Source organism: Gadus chalcogrammus, chromosome 21, assembly GCF_026213295.1.
Source record: "Gadus chalcogrammus isolate NIFS_2021 chromosome 21, NIFS_Gcha_1.0, whole genome shotgun sequence".
Classification (NCBI taxonomy): domain Eukaryota; kingdom Metazoa; phylum Chordata; class Actinopteri; order Gadiformes; family Gadidae; genus Gadus; species Gadus chalcogrammus.
Window position 1 is genome coordinate 15,518,996 of NC_079432.1, and position 22,328 is coordinate 15,541,323.

The window sequence follows — 22,328 nt, forward strand, 5'->3', positions numbered from 1 at the left end:
GTTGTTGTTTCTGTTCCACGACATTTTGTATGTCATGTTTGGGGTGTGGGATGAGGAGAGTGATAATTTTAGTAATTTAAAAATGATTGAATTCATCCTCAATGTGTATTAGCCAATCAGATTTGTCTTGATGCGATTGCGATTCAGCTATACGCATGCACTGACACTCACAGCCAGACAAAACAACGACAAACAAGTAATATATTGGTCTGCAGAATACAGAGCCTGTGTAACATTGTATCTTTAGAATTCTATAAACTGTACGTGGACCGTAACCACCCCGCACCCACTCCCACAATGGAAAATGTATTTGAGTAAAGAGTAGAATTCTTAATCTAATATTTACTTGAGTGAGAGTAAAAATCTGACTTAAAAAAGGAACGTGAAAAGTACTCGTTACCCGAAAAAAGTATTTTTTTTTTACTCATTTGCGTTACTTGTAATGCGTTACTACCCACCACTTGAGATATAAATCATTTTCCGAGGACCAGCTGCTATGCTAGGCGGTGCATCGCATGTGCTTGCTAAAAGGCGTATGCTACTACTAGTGGTGGTTAATAGAATATATATGCCTTGGCTGATTAATAACCAATCACTAATCACACCCATTTACCAGATGCTAGTTATTCCGTTTTTAAATATGGTTACATACATTTATTTGCTCTATGCATTGGCTAGCTATTTGAAAGACTTCGTAGGTCAGACCCATTTGACTCACGTTATTCCAACTGGCCAATAAAGCCTCTTAAACAGGCGGGGCTGCTTACCTGCCGTGACTCGGCCACATGGGTCCAGTGGTTGGGCCTTATCAACGCCCTTACCAGTGTTGAGAAAGTTCACTTTCTACGTGAACAAGTTCAAAGTTCAGTTCACAAATTTTAAAATGAACTAGTTCAGTTAAACGTTCATAATTAAAAATTTTGAACTAAGTTCACAGTTCCAAAAAATGAACTAGTTTGTAGTTCTTTTTTTCAATATGTTGCTGTGAGCTATTCTTCTTTTCCTGTATTTTGAACATTGAGCCCCCTTTGTGGTTTGTCTAGGATGAAATAGAGTGGTTGAATCAAGTATCGTAACGAAATACAGTTTATAACGTGTTTTATTGCACATTTAGTGCATTTTGTAAATCCCTTTTATTTCTGTTGGAAGACTCATTGCTCGTTGGCCGGAAACGGAAAGGGGGGATGTTCACGTTTGGTTGTAGTCTTTTCGCTCGGTTCTAGCCCTGAGCTACTGCGGGCGGCAGTAGCTCAGGAGGTAGAGCGGGTTGGCTGGTAACCTGAAGGTTGTTGGTTCGATCCCCGGCTCCTCCTAGCTGAGTGTCGAGGTGTCCTTGAGCAAGGCACCTAACCTTGACTGTTAGCTCCCGACGAGCTGGCTGTCGCCTTGCATGGTTGACTCCGACGTCGGTGCGTGAATGTGTGCGTGAATGGTGAATGTGAGGCAATATTGTAAAGCGCTTTGAGTGGCCAATGGTTAGAAAAGCGCTATATAAATGCAGTCCATACGTTGAGACGGAGAACCGAGCATAAAGACTACAACCAAACATAAACATTGTCGGCTTGTCCACGCCAGTCGCAGGGAGCGTGATGTCACATACGAGACATGTAGGCCTAGTCTTTCTCATTGCGTTTTCTCTCTACAGCCTTTAACTGAACAATTGCCCAATAAACGGTGAAACTCGTGACATGAAAAATTTCATTGAAATCCACAAACAACATATATGTAATCCGGGGCATTTAAAGACTGGGACCAGAAAATAATTAATTTCTCTCCATTGAAACCCATTCATATTTTATGATGTCATAGGTCCCATGGGCTCTACGGAAGGGGCGTGACTTCGCCACTCAGGCTAGGGGTACTCATATTAATGTTAGAATACCTAATAAAGTGACATTTTCATGCCATGGGACATTTAACACAAAACCATCTATGGAGGAATTGATGACAAAACAATCAACACAAAATGGCAGCAACAACGAATACTAGATTATTTCAAACATATTTACAATAATATTGTTAAAAATTCATCCTATAAAAGCTCATTCCCATTTCTAAAACCATCAGACTGTCCATAACCTTTAAAAACACAAATTATAAATATATCATAAAACAAAACAAAAAAAGGCCACCAAGTGTTGGCACACACCAAAACAGGTGTAAGATGTCATGTTAGCTGGTGCTACATACTGTTAGCCCGAAGGACTGAGAGAAGCTAGCGTCAGTGCTCTCCACCGAGATTCAGTTTCCACAAACTAAAAAGTCTTTGAATTGAAGCGACGCCCTCTTCTGAATAAAAGTTGGAAATGTGAGAAATAGTGTGAGTTTGTGAGTACGTGAGTGAGTGAATGTAGGTCAAACAGGTTTGGTGGTACTGCGGTACACCACAGTGTCATCTTCGCCACCTTCGCCGGACAGTGGAGGCGCTGTGGCGACTGGCTGGTGGGCGCCCTTCTTATGTCCTTTCAGGAAGAAAAAGGCCAGCACCGCCAGCAGCGCCAAAATGGACACCGCCAGCACAATGGCTATGGCGATGGAGCCTGGGAGAAAAACATTAAACTGATAGTGAACATTAAAAAGTGCCAATGTGTGTGATGTGCGCAATATCCTGCGAGCATGCTGACATCCTAATGCTAGCAAGGCTAATGAGTGAGCACGCCAAAACTGAAGTCCCTGGGCCACTTTGAAGCAGAATTGTGATAGATTGTATGAAGGAGCGGATTGTTTTTGTTTTCCTGCGAGTTATCGCACTCCGTGTCACCAAAGAGGTACTTAACCTTTTTGTAGGCCTGCTTACGCACGGTTTCTATACATCGCCTTCGGAATGGTAGAGGTCAGCGTTTTTACTCCTTTGACTTCCTTTATAAAAAGTAGCCCGGGGAGCACCTTCAAAAGTGGTCATTTTAAATTGAACCTGTAACGCCATTTTGTTAGCTATCAAATTTAACCTTACAAATGACCTAAGGGGTATTTAACTTGATTGTGACAACGTTTTTGGCCTCTGGGATTCTCTAGTGTGGACTTGTGATTTGTTTAATAATGGCGGACATTTACATTGTATTTTTTGCATTATTCAGCTATTTTTAACATTATCAAAAACAAAATTACACCATAAGTTCGGACAGTATTAAGTATATACAAGAGTATTTGTACCAAATTGTTGGCTTACGGGTTGGTTTCAACAAGATTTTAAAGGGATCCAAAACATTCAAGGTACAGCAAAATCTATCCAAACTGACCGCATGGGTCCTTGAGGCAAAAATACTTATTATCTAAAAACTCATTATTTGTTTTCTAAATAAACACACTGGGAGCATAAACAGTGTTAACCTTTTCCACTGTACCCACTGGCCATGGCCTTCTTGCCCAAATAATTGTCTATAAATTGGCCCTTTTTGCTTAGCCACTTCATGTGTATTTATCCATTTCTTACCGTTTGCATATGAGGTGATCCGTGATGAGTCTTGACAATTTAATGGTACACTAAAAGGTTAAAATTGGGAACCCCTGACCTAAAGTACCCGAAATCATACTAAAGTACCTGAATCACTCCCCTCCAGCTCCTCAAACCTTCCCGTGGCGAAGAGGGCCGACCCTGTGGACGTTATCATGAACACTTTATGAACACATTAATCATCACTATCAAAATCAGTTAAAATGATTCTGATAGAACATTCATCCCAATATACATTCTGCTCATACTGCTATGTTACCACCATTCATTTCCATGTGAATACCAATTTAGCACATGCTAATCCTATGCTAGCAACACATCAATGCCACGTTAGCGCATGCCAATACTTTCCCATGTAAGCGCTATTTGAAATACATTCCAATGCTCAATAGCATTATGCAAATTCTACACTAGAATTTCTCCTGCTCACTTGTCACTCCATGGCAGCTTTTCTCGCATTCGTCCTTCGACTCAAAGTGGTTGTCGTTGCCTTGGCAACCGCTGTAGATGAAGGGGTGACACTGCTGCTGGATGGGGTTGTAGTACCAGGCCGACTGGTTCTCATAGCAAGGACCTACTTTGGGCGGCTCGGTGCAGAATGCTGGGCGGGGGAAAGGGACGGGGTTATTAACAGAGGTGAAGAGAGAGGCAAAAAGAATGACCCTGAACAGAAGACTTACCCAGGTGGTCGGCAAAACTCACTTCCAGAAGACTGGAGAACGTCTCATTGACTGGGGAGGGAAAACACACACAATACATGTAAACGCACGCACGATAAGTTAACACAAACAATACTATAGGTATTAGATGTATAAAGACATGTGTGAGTGCGTCTGTGTGTGGATGTCTGCACACAGATGCATGCGTGCGTGCGATGATGGTCTGTGCATGTCTGTGCGTGCACGTCTCTCACGCTGGGCGCAGCGGGACTCGTCCGATCCGTCGGTGCACTGCGCCTGGCCGTCACACTCCTGCGATCGGTCGATGCAGCAGCCACTCGCACACTCAAACTCTTCGTCCCCACACGGGGCGGTGCAGTCCTCTAAAGTGGAGCCACACACCAGTCAATACACTGCTTCCCCAGACCCTCCTCTTTGTAACACACTAAACAGCAGCCCGTAATATCACCGGCCTAGCGGACTTGGTGATGAGGTCTTTGCATAGTTTGCAGGACATTGCTTAGCGTCAGTTAAATAGCCAATCAGGATCACCAATGACCTGTTATACCAGAAGGGCTGCAGTGTCCATTGTTAAAATACACTCTGAATGATCGATGTTTAGCTTACCCTTGCCTGGCAGAGTAACAGATCTTCCAGTGGGTGCTATGGAAACAGAACATAACATTAACATCACATGTGAATAACACAACCTATTCATAAACATTCATGTTATGACCTAAATGACTGCGATGTGTCAAAGTGTGAACAGTGAAAGATAGAACAGTTGAATTACTGCTGTGTGTACGCCGTGGGTCTCTACTGTTCGTATTTAAGGTTCTGCATAGGTTGTTCTGGTTATTAACAGACAGAAGTTACTAATTCAGTGGGATCGGGTGATCTTTATTATGGGAAAATGATGTGTCAAACAAATGGACATATATATGTGAACCTCAACAGTTCTGTCATGAAAGAACCTGAAAACTAAGCAAGAAAAACTAAGTGGAATACGCTGTTGACGTAAAGGCCAATAGTGTACCTAAGGCGGATATTCAAGGCTGAGGAAGTTTCATATAACCTTAAGTGGGGCCGATGTACCTTTGACGTTGGCGCAGGCTTTACCACACTCCGGCTCAGTCAGGAAGTTGTTATTGTTTCCTTTGCATCCCCCATAGACAAACTCCTCACAGCGGGCCGTGGCGGCGTTGTAGTGCCAGCGAGGGAAACTTGCGCGACACAGTCCCACCTCCTTCGCCACCAGGCAGTACACTGTTGGCACACTTTATCCTTAGAGCCATCTGCGTGTGATGGTGCAGTAGTAACCTACTAACTAAAGTACCTAATTTAGGCCTGTGACCCATTTTTCTCCTACGTTGTTGTGCAAGACCTTCCCACGCATCATTTTAGCCCCACCCACCTCCGCCCATATCATAAATGTCCCAGTGAAGTGCTGAGCAGTAATGTGCTCATGGCCTGAGATTGAGAAACACTGGTGTAGCGGTTTGTCTGATTTCTGGGCTTCTTAGCTGTAGACATCCTTGGGCAAGATGCACAACACCCTTCCTGCTCCTGAAATATATATTTATCTGTATTCACTGTCGAACCACTAGTTGGTAATGAACGACATTCATCTGAATTCAGTCAGTCGCTTGGCATAAAAGTGAATAATAGTATTAAGTTATTAGTTTCTGTTGTCATGGTGTAAATAATATAAAACGCACTACTATCATAACGAAACAGCATGCATGTCTGTACCTGCGGTCATGTCTGTCTTTGCGTGTTCTTTTAAACCGCTGGAAAGCTGTAGTGGGATGTGGTCTGACTGGTTCCCTTGGTAGGACAGAGGGCTTACCCCCCCTTGAGGGCTTGCTCACACCGCTTATAAACAGTACCAGTATTATGATGTTCCACTACCAAACACTGAGCTAACAGAATGTTCACTACCAAAAACAGAACTACCGGCCTGCTCGAATTCCTTAAACCTAGACCACAGCAGTTCACTACCAAACACAAAACTACTGGCCTGTTCCACTGCCTTAAACCTAGCCAACAGCAGTTTCACAACCAAATTCAAAACTACCGGCCTGTTTCACTACCTTAAATATAGCCATGTTCACTCCCAAATTTAGATAAAATCATCTCAATATCACTTCATTAATGAAATGAGATATCCCATGTGGACTCACTGTCAGACTCTTCCTGGTTCAGGACCTGGATGCTGACCGTGGCGTCGTCTGAATCGCCTTTGGAGTCGGTGACATGCAGCGTGAAGACGTAGGTCCCGGCGACCAGGTTGGACACCCGCAGCTGGTCACCAGTGGGCTGAATCAAGGGATCAGTCTACCGTTAGAGCTCCTCCCTCACACACACTATGTGTGTGTGTGTGTGTGTGTGTGTGTGTGTGTGTGTGTGTGTGTGTGTGTGTGTGTGTGTTTGACTGTGTGACTGTGTGTGTGTGTGTGTGTGTGTGTGTGTGTGTGTGTGTGTGTGTGTGTGTGTGTGTGACTGTGTGACTGTGTGAGTGTGTGTGTGGTGTTACCGTCATCCCCACGGAGGGGTTCCCCTTCTTGATGCTCCACCTGTAGCTGGTGATGGTGGCGTCCTCCGGGGCCCGGCTCTCCACGCCCCTCAGTGTGACCTCTTCCCCCGGCCGGACCACTACGTTGCGGCCCGCCACTGCCACGGGGCCCGCACTCTGCCCTGGAGATACAAGCACCGGGGTGAGAAAGGGGGGGCCTGCACTAACGGCCAATGACATAAGGACGCCAGGGGCCCTAAAGAAACAGTACTAGAGGGGGCACCAAAATAAGCAATACATGGGCCCCACAGAGCCAGGACTAGGGGCCCCACAGAGCCAGCACTAGGGGCCCCACAGAGCCAGCACTAGGGGCCCCACAGAGACAGCACTAGGGGCCCTAAAATGACAGCACTAGGAGCCCTAAAATGACAGCACTAGGGGCCCCACAGAGACAGCACTAGGGGCCCCACAGAGACAGCACTAGGAGCCCTAAAATGACAGCACTAGGAGCCCTAAAATGACAGCACTAGGGGTCCCACAGAGACAGCACTAGGGGCCCCACAGAGACAGCACTAGGGGCCCCACAGAGCCAGCACTAGGGGCCCCACAGAGCCAGCACTAGGGGCCCCACAGAGACAGCACTAGGACCACTAAAGAGACAGCACTAGGGGCAACTAAATAAGGAATAGGGGGACCCTACAGAGACAGCAATAGGGGCCCCACAGAGATAGCACTAGGGGCCCCGTAGAGACAGAACTAGGGGCGCTACAGAGTCAGCAGGCGGGTATAAGAAGGAATGCAGGGGGCCTAAAGTTTGAATAACAAAACCAAGAGCCCTCAGACACAAATCTGGCAGGTGTTCAATACATTATAATTATACAATAATATGCTATCCTGTACTTTTCAATGTTACTGATAGCTGTAAGTATGTATTTTTTGGTTGACAGTTGACTCTTGATATACATAAAAACAAAAACTTTTTTTTTCTAATATAGATGCACATTGAACTCTAGTATTAATATTATCCTCAAGAATGTACAATTTCTCTAATAATGCGTAGACAATCAGAACAGTCCCGTCTCACCTTCGGCCTCGGGCGCATCCAGGTGCTGCTGGTAGACGGAGTCGAGAACAAAACTACTGAAGCCTTTCTTTCCGACGAACCTGCAGGCATAGCCCTTCTTGTAGAGGCAGTTGAAGAGGGAGCAGGTGCTGCGGCCCGAGCTCCTCTCATCCACCAGCACTACATTACACTGGGGAAGCAGGCAACAAGTTTCCATACAGTCCTCGGCTTTGGTAACCTGCGAAGAAGCGATGAGCTCAGCGCCCCTTTCCACAGAAGCTTGAAGGTCGACAACAAAGTCTTTCTTGCCGTTTAGGAACTTGTCGGGACAGTCTTGTGCGTTGATCATGTGCAGGGTTTGGATCAACACCGCCGACATCAGTCCAATGCGGAGCCACATACCAAAAGTTGTATCTATCGGCTCTCTTTAAGAAAAAAACCAAAGAGGCCTAATTCCCTCTCTCTCCCTGTCAGATAATGTCACCCGTAGTGTTTGAAAGTATTACAACGGCAGGAGACAGCAGAGATAAATTCTCAAACGATTGTACTTCCGGCTTTGGGTGTGTCCCTTTACCAACTGACGTCACAGCCATCAGGGTTACAGGTGTGTCATACCTGGAAAATTCCCAACTAGGTCTTTGCGATGATTTCCCCAGGGGTTGGATGTTATAGTATCACGAGTTATTTATTTTTTATTGGAATGTTAAATATTTTGCCCATTCGCTTTCATGATTAAAGATACATTAGTCGTCTTTTCAATATGGATACACACACGTATGGAAGTAAATCTGTGCCATCGGGTTTTGAAAATAAAAACACATTGAATTATAAGCACTGAATATTTATGCATTGAAATAACCTACCTGAATTTTTTGCCTCTGAATTTAACTCTTTACATTTTCAATATATCATATTCACCTTCATTTTTCAATGTTAAAAAATTCAACGTTAAAAAATTCAACGTTAAAATATTCAACTCAAATATTTTCAGCGTCCAAAAATTCAGTCCGCCAAAGTCACTATCAAAATTCAATGTACGAAATTCCGTGTTAACATCCGGGGACCCAAGAAAGAGCAATCGATCCTAGATGCTAGATCGCGGTCAAACGAGTGGTCGCGTCATTCGGGTCAGAGGAAAAAAACTAACCACCACAACGATGGAGTTCGGGGGATTTATCAATGTTTATTTTGAGCTTGTCCTCAAATATTCGGACATCAAATCAATACTTGCCAGTAGGCACGCCTTCCACATAAGTGAGAGACATCTGAAGAGGATACTGCGAGATAGGGGACACTCTCGCCGCAAGGCGTACTCTGACCTGTGGGTCCTGGTGGATTTTATTAGCGACCAACTGCAGTACTCTGGACAGCTTCACGGGTACCGATGGATGTACGCTAAATGCAGGGAGCATCGACTGCGTGTGAGGAAAGAGGATGTGCGGTTGTTGTTGAAAGAGCTCGATCTCAGAGGAGTGTCACGAAGGGCGAGACGTCTCAGACGACGAAACTAACTCCAGTGTAGATAATAATAGATAGTGTACATAATAATACAACTAGTATTACTTTTCATACCCTGACATGTTTTGATTGTAAATGTTCCTGCAGTCTTCTTCTAAATGTCACATGATGTTGCTGTGGTGTCAAGACAGCTGATTTTATACAGGTTTCAGGTCATCCTACTTGAACCGGCAGGACGACCGCACCCCCTGCTGTATACAATCAGCTGTCTTGACACCTTAGCAACATTTATGTGACATTAAGAGGAAGTCTGCAGGAACTTGTCATGGTATGAAAAGTAATACTAGTTTGATTACAAGAATAATTAAGTCAATGGTTCTTGAACAAGTACAATCATTAATTCATTAAGTTTTTCATCTAGCTAATGTGGCCAGTGAAAAATATGGAGAAAAAATCAGGAAACAGCACTAAACTTGTTTGGCAATTTTTTGTTTATTCAGAGTTCCACATACGGGATAGCAATATAGTTACAGTAATAAAAAATCTTCCATTCTCAACAAAAACATGAATAGCGTGTGTTGTCGTTTTTTAACCCCACTCTCAGTATTTGAAACGACAGGTTGTAAATGCAGATAATTTCAAAATGCTTTTCTGTCGGTAATATGTCAATATTTGTACTGATTGGCCATCAGAAGTTCAGAGTTCGATAGATACATACATTTTTTTGGTCCCATCATTTGAAATGCAATGATATTCTATCATGAAAGAAAGTATTCACATTTAGTTACTGAAGCCAGTTACCTTTTTTGTTAAATAAAATTCTAACTGAAAAAAGTGATACATTTGTTAAAGTAAAGTTCTGAAATTGATACACATTTGATTTACTTTTTACAGGCTTTGTCTATAAAGCCCCCCCTAATTTCTGTGTTTCTAAACTATCGTTTAAAGGAATATAACATTTGCCAAAAGCCAGAGATGTTGAGCTATGACTTTAAAGGAAACTTATAAAGGAAAAGGACAGCAAGGTGAATTACTTATGTGACCAAAAAATCCTGCCACTTCGAAGCTCAACACAAGACACAACTAAATACGCCTGACCTACACACATGCCCTGATGGCCTCTCTGAGGTGCATGTACAAATTCACTGCCTGATATGAATCTGTTGCTAGAGTGAGATTGGACTCAGCCATAAAGATGTTGCATAGTTAGATCTGGATCACACGGTTTGGTCTGGCGAAAGATACATTCATTTTTGCACAGTTGAAAATCATAATCTTCAATTGGGGAAAGGAAGTCTCTTGTCCCATAGAGTTCAGGTAATGCAAACATCACGTTCGGCCGACCGCTGGGGACGTTAAGGTTTTTCGATGGCCTGATGGTGTGTGTGTTCCAGGCCTGTGCAGTGTCATCCAACTCATCCTGTTAAAAGCAAGAATATAAAAACAGTAAATACATTAAGGAAGAACTATAAATGCATATCCAGGGCTGTTCGCTTATTTTTTTTAAGTGGTAGCACTGGTGCCAGCAAGCACAAAAATTCAGTAGCATAAAAATAAATTTTGTAGCACAGTGTGATATTGCATAACCATAACCCTTGCATTTCACTCTAATTACCTTTGAGCATGTCATCTTGGTCCATTGGCCCATAGAACAATAATATTAATATCTATATCTGTATATTGTTTATCTATACAGATAATTATCATAATAATGATAAACATTTTTAGAACATTTCCTTTTAATTAAAACCAAACTTTATACATTGAACACAGCCTATTCAATTAATTAGTATACATATTTCTACAATCTAGGATCAATTAAATAGATTGTTGTGAATGTTTTTGGAGTAGTTCTTCCATGGCTTATTTCAAAATGTGTCTATATAGGCTACTGTTGACTGCTCTCAGCTCTCTGCAGCTGAAGGACAAGATGTGTCCAGCCAAAGTGGCGGGTGGACTCAATAACTTAAGACTACTTTACCCAGTTTGGCGAGTGTTAATTTTGAGCCCTCTAAGCAGTGTTGTGCATCACTTATGGAAGTAAATCTGTGCCATCGGATTTTGAAAACAAAAACCCATTGAATTCTAAGCACTGAATATTATCTATGCATTGAAATAACGTAACTCAAAATAAAATGTTTGTAATTATTATTTTTTAATTAATTATTTTTTTTAATTATTAGCTATTGCATATATAAACCCATGCAAAATCCCATTCACAAATATGTACACGTTTTAACAATACTTGCTACACTTTTGTAGTTGATGTTATTTATTTAGTTTAATTGATTATTTATGTTTTTTCTTGAAGTGCTATTTTTTTTACATTACATACATTGCACATACTGCACCCCTGAAATCTTCAATATATACGTTATAAAACAATGTACATGGGGTGAGTAGTGGTGTAAAATAACGTGATTCTGCAGTGGGAGCATTATTTGATAGAGCCAATTGGTCTATCCACATACTGTGTAACGTGCGATGGTACAGTAGGTCAGGGTTAGCATGAAGGAGACAACATTCGAGATTCTCCTCACGGTACTTTTAGTATACTATAAGCTTTTGACCATACCACGCCAGGTCTCCACGGCACTATATTTAACACACAGGTGGAAAGTCCGGGATTCCTGCCTACAACAAATCAGTAACTAAATAACTCATATTAAAAAGGGAGACTTCGATCGTATACAGCTGTTTATTCTAGCCGAGCGAAAGAGCACGCACTTCTTCACTGTACGTGAAGAAGAGGGAGGCGCCACCTAGTGGCGCTACATATTATAAACCTGACTGTTAGAACTGTACCCCTGAAATCTTCAATAAAGACGTTATAAACCAGCATCAAAATATGCCCGTTGACTTGTGGCTAGCCTAGCTAGCCTAGTCTCCAATGATAAAGAACACCAAGGCTAACTTGGGAATCAGGCCCTATGTCCAAAATTCCGAACTACCCCTATTTTTCAATTCGATGTCCTTCTTATGTACAAGTGTCCGTTAGTATTGTCCATTGTTGAATCTTACAGAAACAACCCATACGAATGGCATATATATAAAATGTACTCACCGAAGCACTATTACTGCTGCTGTTGCCATTGGACATGGCTAAATCTGTTTTGCCATCCCGCGTGAGAGAGTCAGGTATCCAACGACGCGCACACTCGTTTGACCGCGATCTAGCATCTAGGATCGATTGCTCTTTCTTGGGTCCCCGGATGTTAACACTGAATTTCGTACACTGAATTTTGATGGTGACTTTGGCGGACTGAATTTTTGGACGCTGAAAATATTTGAGTTGAATATTTTAACGTTGAATTTTTTAACGTTGAATTTTTTAACATTGAAAAATAAAGGTGAACATGATATATTGAAAATGTAAAGAGTTAAATTCAGAGGCAAAAAATTCAGATAGGTTATTTCAATGCATAAATATTCAATGCTTATAATTCAATGTGTTTTTATTTTCAAAACCCGATGGCACAGATTTACTTCCATACACACGCACACACACACACACTCAGGGAAATTTGGCTATACATATATTTATGTACGGTTTAGGATGTTATTGCATTGCCCTTTTGTACCAATAACAGTTTTTTTTTTGCATTATATTTGGCTGTTTATGTGCTGTGTCACTGTAGATGGCTTATTTTAGTTTCCAATGTCGTTCCAAAATGCAGTCCAATGATCTGTCCCAGAGTGAAGTTCTTCAAGTTGGATACTTTTATTATTGTTTGTAGGTTAAATCAGATGCTATACTGTTGAATAAACAAATGGTTCTATAAGTGCATGTGATAACAGTAGAAACATTGTGCCCTTCATGGGCCACACCCAGAACACCCTCACCTCCTTTGAATTCTCTTTTGAGCAAGAGAACTCAAAAGTAATTAATACAGACAAATAAACCGCAAAATAAGATAAATTCATAAATTCATAAAGTTAACTCACTAATAACGAAATCAATAGAATGCTGGCTCCTACGTAACGGATTGGGGACACAATATGGTAAATACTAGCTCTGACCCCCAGAGGGCACCGACGTCACCCTTATGAAAAAGAAAGTCTGAAAATGTTTTATTCTTTAATGTGTTGCACATATGGGTTGATTTAGAATCAGGTGAAGAAATACGAATAATTTTACTATAATATTACTTTTACTATATAACTTATTTGTACCTGTCATGCCTGCGCATTGAGACTAGCAATCATCGTACGTGTAATTCATACAAACATGGAAAGATATATTTCGATAAAAAATGTAAATAAATGTTCAAATTGTTATTCTTTATATATATATGGGATAGCCTTACACATTCTCATGCTATACCAAAACTTCTCAGGTCCAATTTGCTTTGAACGAAGCACAAGTGACGCATGCTACCGGAAGTGACATAAATGAACAGGCCAATCACAGCACGATATAATATGCCACGGAATCGTCCAATCAGGTTTATGTTCGACTTGCGTTGTTTTTTGAATGTTGTTGAAGGGTGGCAGGAAACCTCTGAAGTAATCAAGGTATTGATAATATTGTGTCTTTACGATATAACGTTATTCTTGTTCACTGGGTTCATATGTAGTACGTCTAAGCTGTGATGTTGTGTTTCCCATTTTGATTTACTGAAATTTATTTTAAATTGGGGAAATCAATTTGCGACCGAAACAATTTCCCCCTTGGATTAATTAAGTACTCCGAAACTAGTCATGGCAGGGGCAACGAGAGGACGGCAGCCCTGCAAGGGAATCATCCTTCCTCCTCAAGTCAAATTACGAGCTCCGACTGTGAACGAAGGACCTCCAAACTTCCCGGACGTGTGCGACTCTCTGCAGGCAGAGATCCAGCAGCAGAGGCAGTATGTATCACCCGTCGCCAATGTCGCAAGAACAAAATAACATGAATGGAGACGAAAAAACGCATACTTAACCAAAGATCTTTTTCTGTGTTTCCTGCACCTACCTGTGATTGTAATTCAAGGCGGGTGTTGGCTGTATTTTGATTGTCCTGACGATGCTTTCAATTCCCCAGTTCTGTCCAGGCGAGGTTGCCAGGTGAAGGTGGGACTGGGGAGGGCAGCTCCCCGCCCAGAATAAACCAGGTGGACCTGCGACCACGCGGCAGGAAGAGGCTAGCTGAGGGCGCAGGTACTGGCTCATATTAATGTAGTGTTGTTGTCCCATGCTATGAGCTGCTAATGTAGCTCTGTATTTCCATGCTATTGGCAGTGACAGGATGTTAACGTAAAGCTACAGTCATATACTATTAACGACTACAGTGAGTGAGGCAATCAAATCAACCACTTGTGAAAAAACCTTATTTGGCCACAGGGATAGCAGGGAGTCTTTATGTATTTAATTTAATTAGAGCTTTTCTGAGTATTCGGACTTTAAAGGGTTTGAATCCAGCCTGCCGTCTTCTGCTGCATGTGCTACTCTCTCGCTCTCCTATACGTTCCTGTCTAACTCACTGTATCTGTCATGAATGAAAAATACAGAACAAGCTAAACCAAACAAATAATATATAGGTTGCGTTACCTCCTTACAAAGGTAGGGCCAGACAGAGTTAAAGAGAGACGTTGAGAGCTCAGTTGTCAATGGATGGGTGCACCGTTTTATTTCCCGTCAGGCTGTTCTTTTGGGTTGAAGCTCCAGCTGCCCAGCATGGCTCCACGGGCCCAGAGCCTCCCACTGCAGGGGCCCGGGGCCCCTGCACCAGAGGACCTCCCCACCAGCAGCAGCCCAGGCGGGTGAGTGTGTGTGTGTGTGTTGGATCACAAGCTCTGTTTAGCTGTGGTGGACCCCACTTGGCTCTGTGAGAAAAGAAACTCGGCCGAACAGATAGCCGACTACTTCAATAACCCGTAACTTCAAGTTTAAACGGCTGTATGTGAAGGGTTTGTTTGGAACTGGGGAATACAAGAATATCTGTGCATCTACGGGTAGCGTTTCCTAAACTTGGGGTCATGACCCCATTTGGTGTTGCCTAAAGTGTGGATGCGGTCGCAGAAAAAGCCTAAATAGTGATCGTAGTTGTATAGTAAATCGTTGTTGGATTAAAATGGATTAAAACAAGTCATTTGAATGGCCTCATAAAGTTCCTGTATGAACAGACTGGATTTGGGAGAGAGTTTGAGAAGCGCTAATCTCCGGTTTCATCACAGAAACGTGACGTACAGACACCTTCAGCAGAAGCTGGATGCCGTCCAGCTGGCGTCCTGTGACGGGGCCTCGGTGAGCATGGAGGAGAATACCCTGAAGGAGCGCAGCATGTACTGCAAGGAGCTGCTGACCCGGGGCGAAAAGGAGTTCTGTTTTGAGGAGCTCCGCGCCGAGCGATACACTATGGCCCGGCGGCAGGAGGTCCATGGTAATCCTCCCCTCTCAGCATATTGGTCAGCCCTAACTACTGATTGGTGGAAGCACTGAAAGAGCCAGTGGACCCCAAACCCTTTATTTGTTTTTAAAACATGTTAATATATCTCATATGATCATCAACATAGTCATCTATTCAATTGTATCGCTGTGACTGGAATAAGATTTAGTATTGTTATTTGAGAGAAAAAAGTTTTGCATTCCAGCTGAAACAGTGGGTACACTTGCTCTTTAATTAGTAATGAGTTGGATTAGTAGTGTGGTAATTGCTGGGGTTTGGTTCCTCCAGCGAAGATCAGAAAAATGGATGACCTGGAAGTGAAACTCAAAGAGGAGCTGCAGGAGAAGCAGAGAATGCTCCAGTTACGAATGTCCCTGCCTGAGACACCGGAACAGGTATGAACCCCCTTCCCCCCCGATTCTACCTTCACTTAAGGTCTGTTTGGTATTCTCTGTGTTAATGCACTGATGGCACTCATTGATGACGACGCGGAAAACTATTGCCAGGTTGTTTAACTTCTTATTATTCCCCATCAAGGTGGATGAGGCCGAGAACCTTCCAGTGGCCGAGCCATTCCACATCTTCACGGACCCCTCGTCTGGCTCCTCCTCTTCTTCCTCCGCAATGCCTTTCAGGTAAGGAAGCCTTCCACCAGGCAGAAGTATCAAAACTCTCCCGGTTCCTTCCCTTACCCACTCTCTTCTAGGCAAATAGACCATTTCCTTTCATTTACAACCACCCCATGTCCTTGGAAATCAGCCCGTTTCTTCAGCCACCTGACCCTCTTCCTAGTAATCAGACCATGTCCATGTTGTCTCTGCAGGGACGGCAGACCCAGACCCAGCCCCAACCCACTGAAGGACGACGTTTTCTTGCGTCCGGGAGAGCAGTTGCCCGCTCTAAAGATGGCCCTGCGGTCTTCGGTGAGGGTTTCAGTTCCAACGACTATTGTTTTGAACAGTATCACCGATGCATTATTTATATTTATTTTTTGTACCTGATGGGAGTATGTTTTCTTTCCCTACGGGAGTTTTGTACTTTGTTAATGCATAATAATTAAAAAAATATAATATATATATGTATATATTTTTTATATATGTATATTTTTTTTATATATACATTGGTAGTCCAGGCGGGGCCCTATGGATGGTGAAGTGGCCGCCTTAACCACAGGGCACTTGCTGGGGGAAACACTGGACTGTAGCTAAATATATGGTAGTACTGTGGTACGACTGTAGCCAAATCACTGGTATTACTATAGTCTGACAAACTAAATTACTTGGGTGCTACTCTAGTGTGACCAGCTAAATCTCTATGGTGATACTGTAGCTGAATGACGGTAGATGCGTGTCTAGTGCAACCGAGTCCTTTCCTCGTCCCCTCCAGGGCTCTGGAGCGAGGCTTCTGTCCCTGACGGAGACGGTGGTGGGCACGGTCCAGAACAAGACGCTGTGCTCCAGCCCCGACAACACGCAGGACTTTGCCGGCTCGGCGCACCTGGTGTCCACGCCCTACGTCAGGAGAGCGCCGCCCTCTGAAGCTGGTACCTCCTCCGGCCAATGAAGCCTAGAGTTACTATAGCAACTAGAGTTACTAGTTGATATCACTAGAACAGAGAGGTAGACGGGAGTTCTGATGCCGATATGCTCTAAAGCAGTGGTTCCCAACCAATGGGCCGGGGACCATTTACGGCTTTTTTTTGCCCAAGGGGGCCTTGCAATGAAGGTTGGGAACCAGTGATGACGGCCTTGAACTGCTTTGCTTTTAAATTAGGAAAATATGCACTGTATTCAGAAGTCAAAATGACGTCACCTATTTGGATCACCTGTTTATATCACGTTCCTCGATAGTGCGCTGATATAATGTGTGTGTGTGTGTGTGTGTGTCTGGTAGACCACCAGGGGCTGCTGCGCCGGAGGCAGGCTGCTGCGCCCCTTCCCCCCCAGCCCGAGGAGTCCCCCACCATAAAGCTGAGTCCTATCAAGGAGGCCAGCCTGGAGGCCCACACGACGCTGTCCACCGCAGGGGGAGCCTCAACCCTGGGGGTCTCGTCCACCGACGACCCCCTTACCCCGCAGACTGGTACCCACGCTTCATTACAGCAGGACCCCCACTGGTTGATGAGACTCACTGACGTGGTGCATGCACACACACACCTGGGGCTCCTGTGTCACCCGGGGGGCTCTGTGTTCCAGGTGAGGGGCCCCTGCCCGGGGACCCCTGCAGCGGGGAGACGAGGCGGCGTCTCCTGGACCAGGCGGAGGTCAGCTCCTTCCCGGGCTACCACACGGTGGAGGCCCCCCTGCCCCCCGTGGACAAGGACACCCACCTCTCCCTCGGTGAGAGGCCTCCTTATCCCCTTAGTGACACACCCGTTTCCCCTTAGCGACACACCCGTTTCCCCTTAGCGACACACCCGTTTCCCCTTAGCGACACGCCCGTGTCCCCTTAGCGACACACCCGTGTCCCCTTAGCGACACGCCCGTATCCCCTTAGCGACACACCCGTATCCCCTTAGCGACACACCTGTATCCCCTTAGCAACACACCCGTTTCCCCCTAGCGACACACCTCTAACCCTTGGCGATATGACCTGGTACCCTAAGCGATACACCTGTACCCCTAGCGACGCAATGGTAATGACCCTAACGACCACACCGCTTGGTGTAGCCCTTTGTATCTGTAGCCCTAGCTTCACGGGCTGTAAAAGTATCCCTAGCAACATGGCCTGTATCTGTATCCCTAGCAACACGGCCTGTAAAAGTATCCCTAGCAACATGGCCTGTATCTGTATCCCTAGCAACACGGCCTGTATCTGTGTCCCTAGCAACACGGCCTGTATCTGAATCCCTAGCAACACGCCCTGTATCCGTAGCCCTAGCAACACGGCCAATATCTGTAGCCCTAGCAACAGCTGACCCCGGCGTGCGTGGTGTGTCCAGGCGGCGCGGAGGTCTCCCTCTACACCAAGGTCCAGGAGGAGGAGGGGTTCTCCCTGTTCGGGGGCTTCAGCCAAGGGAGCCACGTGCTGCTGAAGGTACCGGGACCAGCACGCTGCCCTCGGAGGGGGAGGGGGAGAGGGGGGGAGATGTGCTGCTGAAGGTACCGGGACCAGCACACTGCCCTCGGAGGGAGATGGGGGGGGGGGGGGGGGTGTATTGACCGGGACATGGAGGGATGGGATATGTAGATAGATAGACACAGGTGAACCGTTGATGGGTATTTGCAGACAGACGGGTGGGTGGGTAGGTAGGTAGATAGACGGGCTACAGTGGACGGACATATTGACAGCCTGCTCGGTGTCCAGGTGGAGAGGAGCCTGTTGCCGTGGGACTTCTACGTGCTGTCCCAGCTGCGCAGGAGGCTGTCCCCGGAGGATTCGGCCGCCCTGCCGAGCGCACGCTGCTTCCTGTTCCAGGACGCATGCGTCACCCTCTATACAGTCCCCAATTACCAGAAGCTGTCCGTGAGTTCCCCTCTACTCCCAGCCAGTGTTGTTTTCGTCAGGCAAGACGAAAACGAAAATGACGTCGTCAGACCCCTTTTTTCCATGACGAAAATGAGACTAAGACGAACGTCACCAAAGCCATATAAAGACTAAAATGTGACGAAAAATGTAGACATTTTCGTCAGACGAGAACTAGACGAGACTAAATTGTTAGTGAGAGCATGTGAGCGGAGCGGAGCGTGGAGCGGGTGGTGGAGCGGAGCGGAAGAAATACGTTGGAGCGGGTTGGAGCGCAGAGCGGTTTTAAATTCAAAGGCCGGAGCGGGGATTTCACTCCGCTCCAGTCCGCTCTAGTCCGCTCCGTTTTTAACTGCTTCTAGCGGCTTACATGTAGGTGGTTCACGTAGAATAGAATGGGTTTCAATTGGAGCATCCAAGCAACCTGATTGGATAAAACGCGTCACGTGAGACCCTTCCACCCCCCCCCCCCCCACCCCCCGCAACACTGGCTCGTGTGCTCGCGCGCAGCTGCGCCTGCACGCACACGGCACACACACACACTCATACACTACAGAGAGAGGCTGGTGGACGAGTTTTCGTCGGACTAAAACTAGACTAAAACCTTTTGAGTTTTCGTCAGACTAAAACTAGACTAAAACTTTCAAAGATAGAAATGACTAAAATGGGACTAAAACTAAGAAGCATTTCGTCAAAAAGACTAAGACTAAAACTAAATCTAAAATGCCTGCCAAAAACAACACTGCTCCCAGCCCTCTAAGCACACTGGTGTACTTGTGTTTATACTTATACATAATACCCTCATAAGTGAGTTATATAACTGGTACCATTTAGGATTTGCTTTATTGTTGAACAGTTGTTCCACATAATGGAAATTCCATATCAATACATTTATTCCAAGTATGAACCTGGTTCTGACCTCTGACCCTGACCTCTGACCCTGTGTAGGCGCGGCTGAGGCTGTTGCCACCGGGCTGGGTGTCCACTGAGGTGACTGGTTTGCTCCTGATGATGCGAACCTTCCACTCCTCCTCTCTCCTCCTGGGAGCGCTGCACACGGACTCTCTGCTCATCACCCACGGGTAACTCCTCCGCAGACCTCCTGGCCCCTCACTCCCTCTGTTCTCCTCCCTCCTCACCCACGGGCATCTCCTCCTCCTCCTCCTCCTCCTCCTCCTCCTCCTCCTCCTCACACTGCTCCTCCTCCTCCACCTCCTCACACTGCTCCACCCTCCCCCCCCCCCTCCTCCTGACTCTGTACACACTCCATGGTTGGGTTCAGCGGGCCGCTGGGTGTCTCCAGTGGAGGCGTGACCTCTGGTGGTGTTTCCCCCGCAGCGACTCCCTGGTGTCCGTGGACCTGCTCTCCTCCCTGGACCTGGAGCTCCAGACGGACCTGACCTCTGCCGCCCAGGTCCCCGCCGCCCTCGACTACATCCAGCTGGGGCTCCTGAAGCCCACCGACTCCCCGTACCAGGTGTGTGTGTGTGTGTGTGTGTGTGTGTGTGTGTGTGTGTGTGTGGCATCTCCTCTACAGTACATTAAAGGCACCTATAAAATGGGATTATACCAATCATTTGTCTTCTTTCTTAAAAGAAAATAAATTGCCAGTAGGGAGGTGAAATGGGTCTTAAATTGCATTCATTATGGTCTTAAAAATGTTTTAAATTTAACTTTGATGAAAACCGTGTCTGTGTGTGTGTTCCCGGCAGGTGGACCTGGTGTGTCTGGCCGAGGCGGTTCACCTCCTGCTGACCAAGAGGAAGATGACGGTGGTGAAGGAGAAGGACGGCTGGATGGTGGAGAAGCTGGGACGCGACGCCAGCAGGTACCCTGCCTCCTTCCTACCCCAGACACAGCATGTTCAGCACAAGCTCAGCACAAAGCCCAGGCCAGCACTACCGCTGACATCCCCCTGAGCAAGGCAGACCGCTCCGATTCTGAACCTTAATGCCGAGTTCAAAGTTCAAACCAGGTCGACTCGTCTCCCGGTTGTGGGGCGTCCAATCAGATTACAGCTTTGTTAGACCTTGGATTTTGTGAGGCCTACTCTGTGTGATATTAAGTATATAATGTGTTTGTATATGTAGTGTGTTACATCCTAACCTCGTATGTATTACGCCCACTTCCTGTTCCTCCAGGTTGGGCAGGATGTCGGCGTGGAGGAAGGCGTTCCATCTGCTGCTGAACTCGTCCGGACACTCCTCCGTCTCAGTGCTGTCCCAGCTGCTTGACCTGGTCGCCACCGCTCCTTATTATAGTTACCGTGACGATCCGGGGGTTACTATGGCGATCTGATGCTGATCTGATTTTTGTTGTTCTTGTTTGTCAAACTTGGTTCATATTTTTGTTGTCGGTTTCTCATGTTTAAATGTGTATATGACCCCCCCCCCACCCCCCCCCCGCATTGAAACGTTTACTTACTATAGGGTTTGTCTGCCATGAATCTGTTTCCAGCTTCGAAACACATATGATAAACAACATTTATTAAGAAGATGCATGTATATTGTAAATATGTATTAAAATATGTAGTTGCTAAAGTAAATGGCCCCTTTATTGACAGAAGAGACAATGTGGTAATGGTCTGGACATTAAAAAGTTTATCAAACAATTCCTATAACTGTTCCGTAGTAGGGTGTAGGTGGTTCTATATCCAGAAGGGTTCAGTGTGTACAGTGTCCAGTAGTGTGTAGTGCAGTCATACTCAAGTAGCGGCCCGCGGGCCTTTTGTGGCCCGCGGGGTGTCTATTAATGGCCCTCGAACTGTTTTGAAAAGTTTTTTTAATTATTAAAAAAAATAATAATAATCGTGCTGGGCGCTCTTATTTTGAAACCGCGCGCCGCGATCTCAATACGAGGCTGGGGGTTGCAACGATAAACAGATAGCACTCCAGCCCACAGACCGCTCCAGCCCTCCCAAACTCGAGGCAGACAGTCCATCTCAGCAGCAGTCAAGGCCGATTTAGGGTCGTTTTCGACGCAGAGACGTAAGCACGTAATTTACACAAGGGACTTGTTTTAGACAAGTTTTGATTTACGGTTCCTTTAAGGTTCCTTAAGGATTGCGCATGTTGCAAGGGGATTCTCCGCCAGAACAGTAGGGGGAGCAACGAACGAATCTGTGGGCGTGGAAGTGGAAATCGCTGGCTTGTTTATATTTATAATTATCATAATACGTTCTTGTGTTTTCTTCTTCTCCTTCTTCAAAATTCTTCATTCGCTTCTGTCACAGCCTTTTAAAAATGGCGCTATTATGCTGTAAAACCGGAAATGTGAGACTCCTGAAAGGATGTGGTTAGCTGGCCAATCACAGTCTTTGCGAGCTGCGTAGGGCCGTAGTGTTTTAG

At 45.3% G+C, this 22,328-nt stretch overlaps 2 protein-coding genes across 2 annotated transcripts; one reads left to right on the forward strand and one right to left on the reverse strand.

Moving 5' to 3' along the window:
• Window positions 1-1,451: 1,451 nt before the first annotated feature.
• On the reverse strand, window positions 1,452-8,285 carry LOC130374212 (kunitz-type protease inhibitor 1-like). Its single transcript, XM_056580866.1, has 10 exons — window positions 7,713-8,285; window positions 6,650-6,810; window positions 6,297-6,432; window positions 5,209-5,379; window positions 4,741-4,776; window positions 4,368-4,496; window positions 4,135-4,185; window positions 3,885-4,055; window positions 3,542-3,595; window positions 1,452-2,540 (listed from the first exon to the last, which is right to left on the reverse strand). The coding sequence occupies exons 1-10, from the start codon at window positions 8,089-8,091 to the stop codon at window positions 2,356-2,358; spliced, it is 1,473 nt and encodes a 490-aa protein (XP_056436841.1). The 5' UTR covers window positions 8,092-8,285; the 3' UTR covers window positions 1,452-2,355.
• A 5,279-nt stretch (window positions 8,286-13,564) lies between these two features.
• bub1ba (BUB1 mitotic checkpoint serine/threonine kinase Ba) lies at window positions 13,565-21,728 on the forward strand. Its single transcript, XM_056580862.1, has 17 exons — window positions 13,565-13,664; window positions 13,849-13,999; window positions 14,173-14,288; window positions 14,770-14,890; window positions 15,305-15,510; window positions 15,805-15,911; window positions 16,054-16,151; window positions 16,340-16,439; window positions 16,903-17,059; window positions 17,410-17,598; window positions 17,712-17,855; window positions 18,458-18,552; window positions 18,823-18,981; window positions 19,930-20,063; window positions 20,320-20,458; window positions 20,694-20,809; window positions 21,123-21,728. The coding sequence occupies exons 2-17, from the start codon at window positions 13,851-13,853 to the stop codon at window positions 21,277-21,279; spliced, it is 2,187 nt and encodes a 728-aa protein (XP_056436837.1). The 5' UTR covers window positions 13,565-13,664; window positions 13,849-13,850; the 3' UTR covers window positions 21,280-21,728.
• The last annotated feature ends 600 nt before the right edge of the window (window positions 21,729-22,328 follow it).

Excerpts from the sequence above, each read along its gene's own strand:
- bub1ba (XM_056580862.1), top strand. The coding sequence starts at position 13,851 with ATGGCAGGGGCAACGAGAGGACGGCAGCCCTGCAAGGGAATCATCCTT. Across the intron at positions 14,000-14,172 it reads GAGATCCAGCAGCAGAGGCA|TTCTGTCCAGGCGAGGTTGC; the intron begins GTATGTATCACC and ends TCAATTCCCCAG. Across the intron at positions 14,891-15,304 it reads ACCAGCAGCAGCCCAGGCGG|AAACGTGACGTACAGACACC; the intron begins GTGAGTGTGTGT and ends GTTTCATCACAG.
- LOC130374212 (XM_056580866.1), bottom strand. The coding sequence starts at position 8,091 with ATGTGGCTCCGCATTGGACTGATGTCGGCGGTGTTGATCCAAACCCTG. Across the intron at positions 4,186-4,367 it reads CGAGTCCCGCTGCGCCCAGC|TCAATGAGACGTTCTCCAGT; the intron begins GTGAGAGACGTG and ends TTCCCTCCCCAG. Across the intron at positions 2,541-3,541 it reads GCTGGAGGGGAGTGATTCAG|GCTCCATCGCCATAGCCATT; the intron begins GTACTTTAGTAT and ends TTTTTCTCCCAG.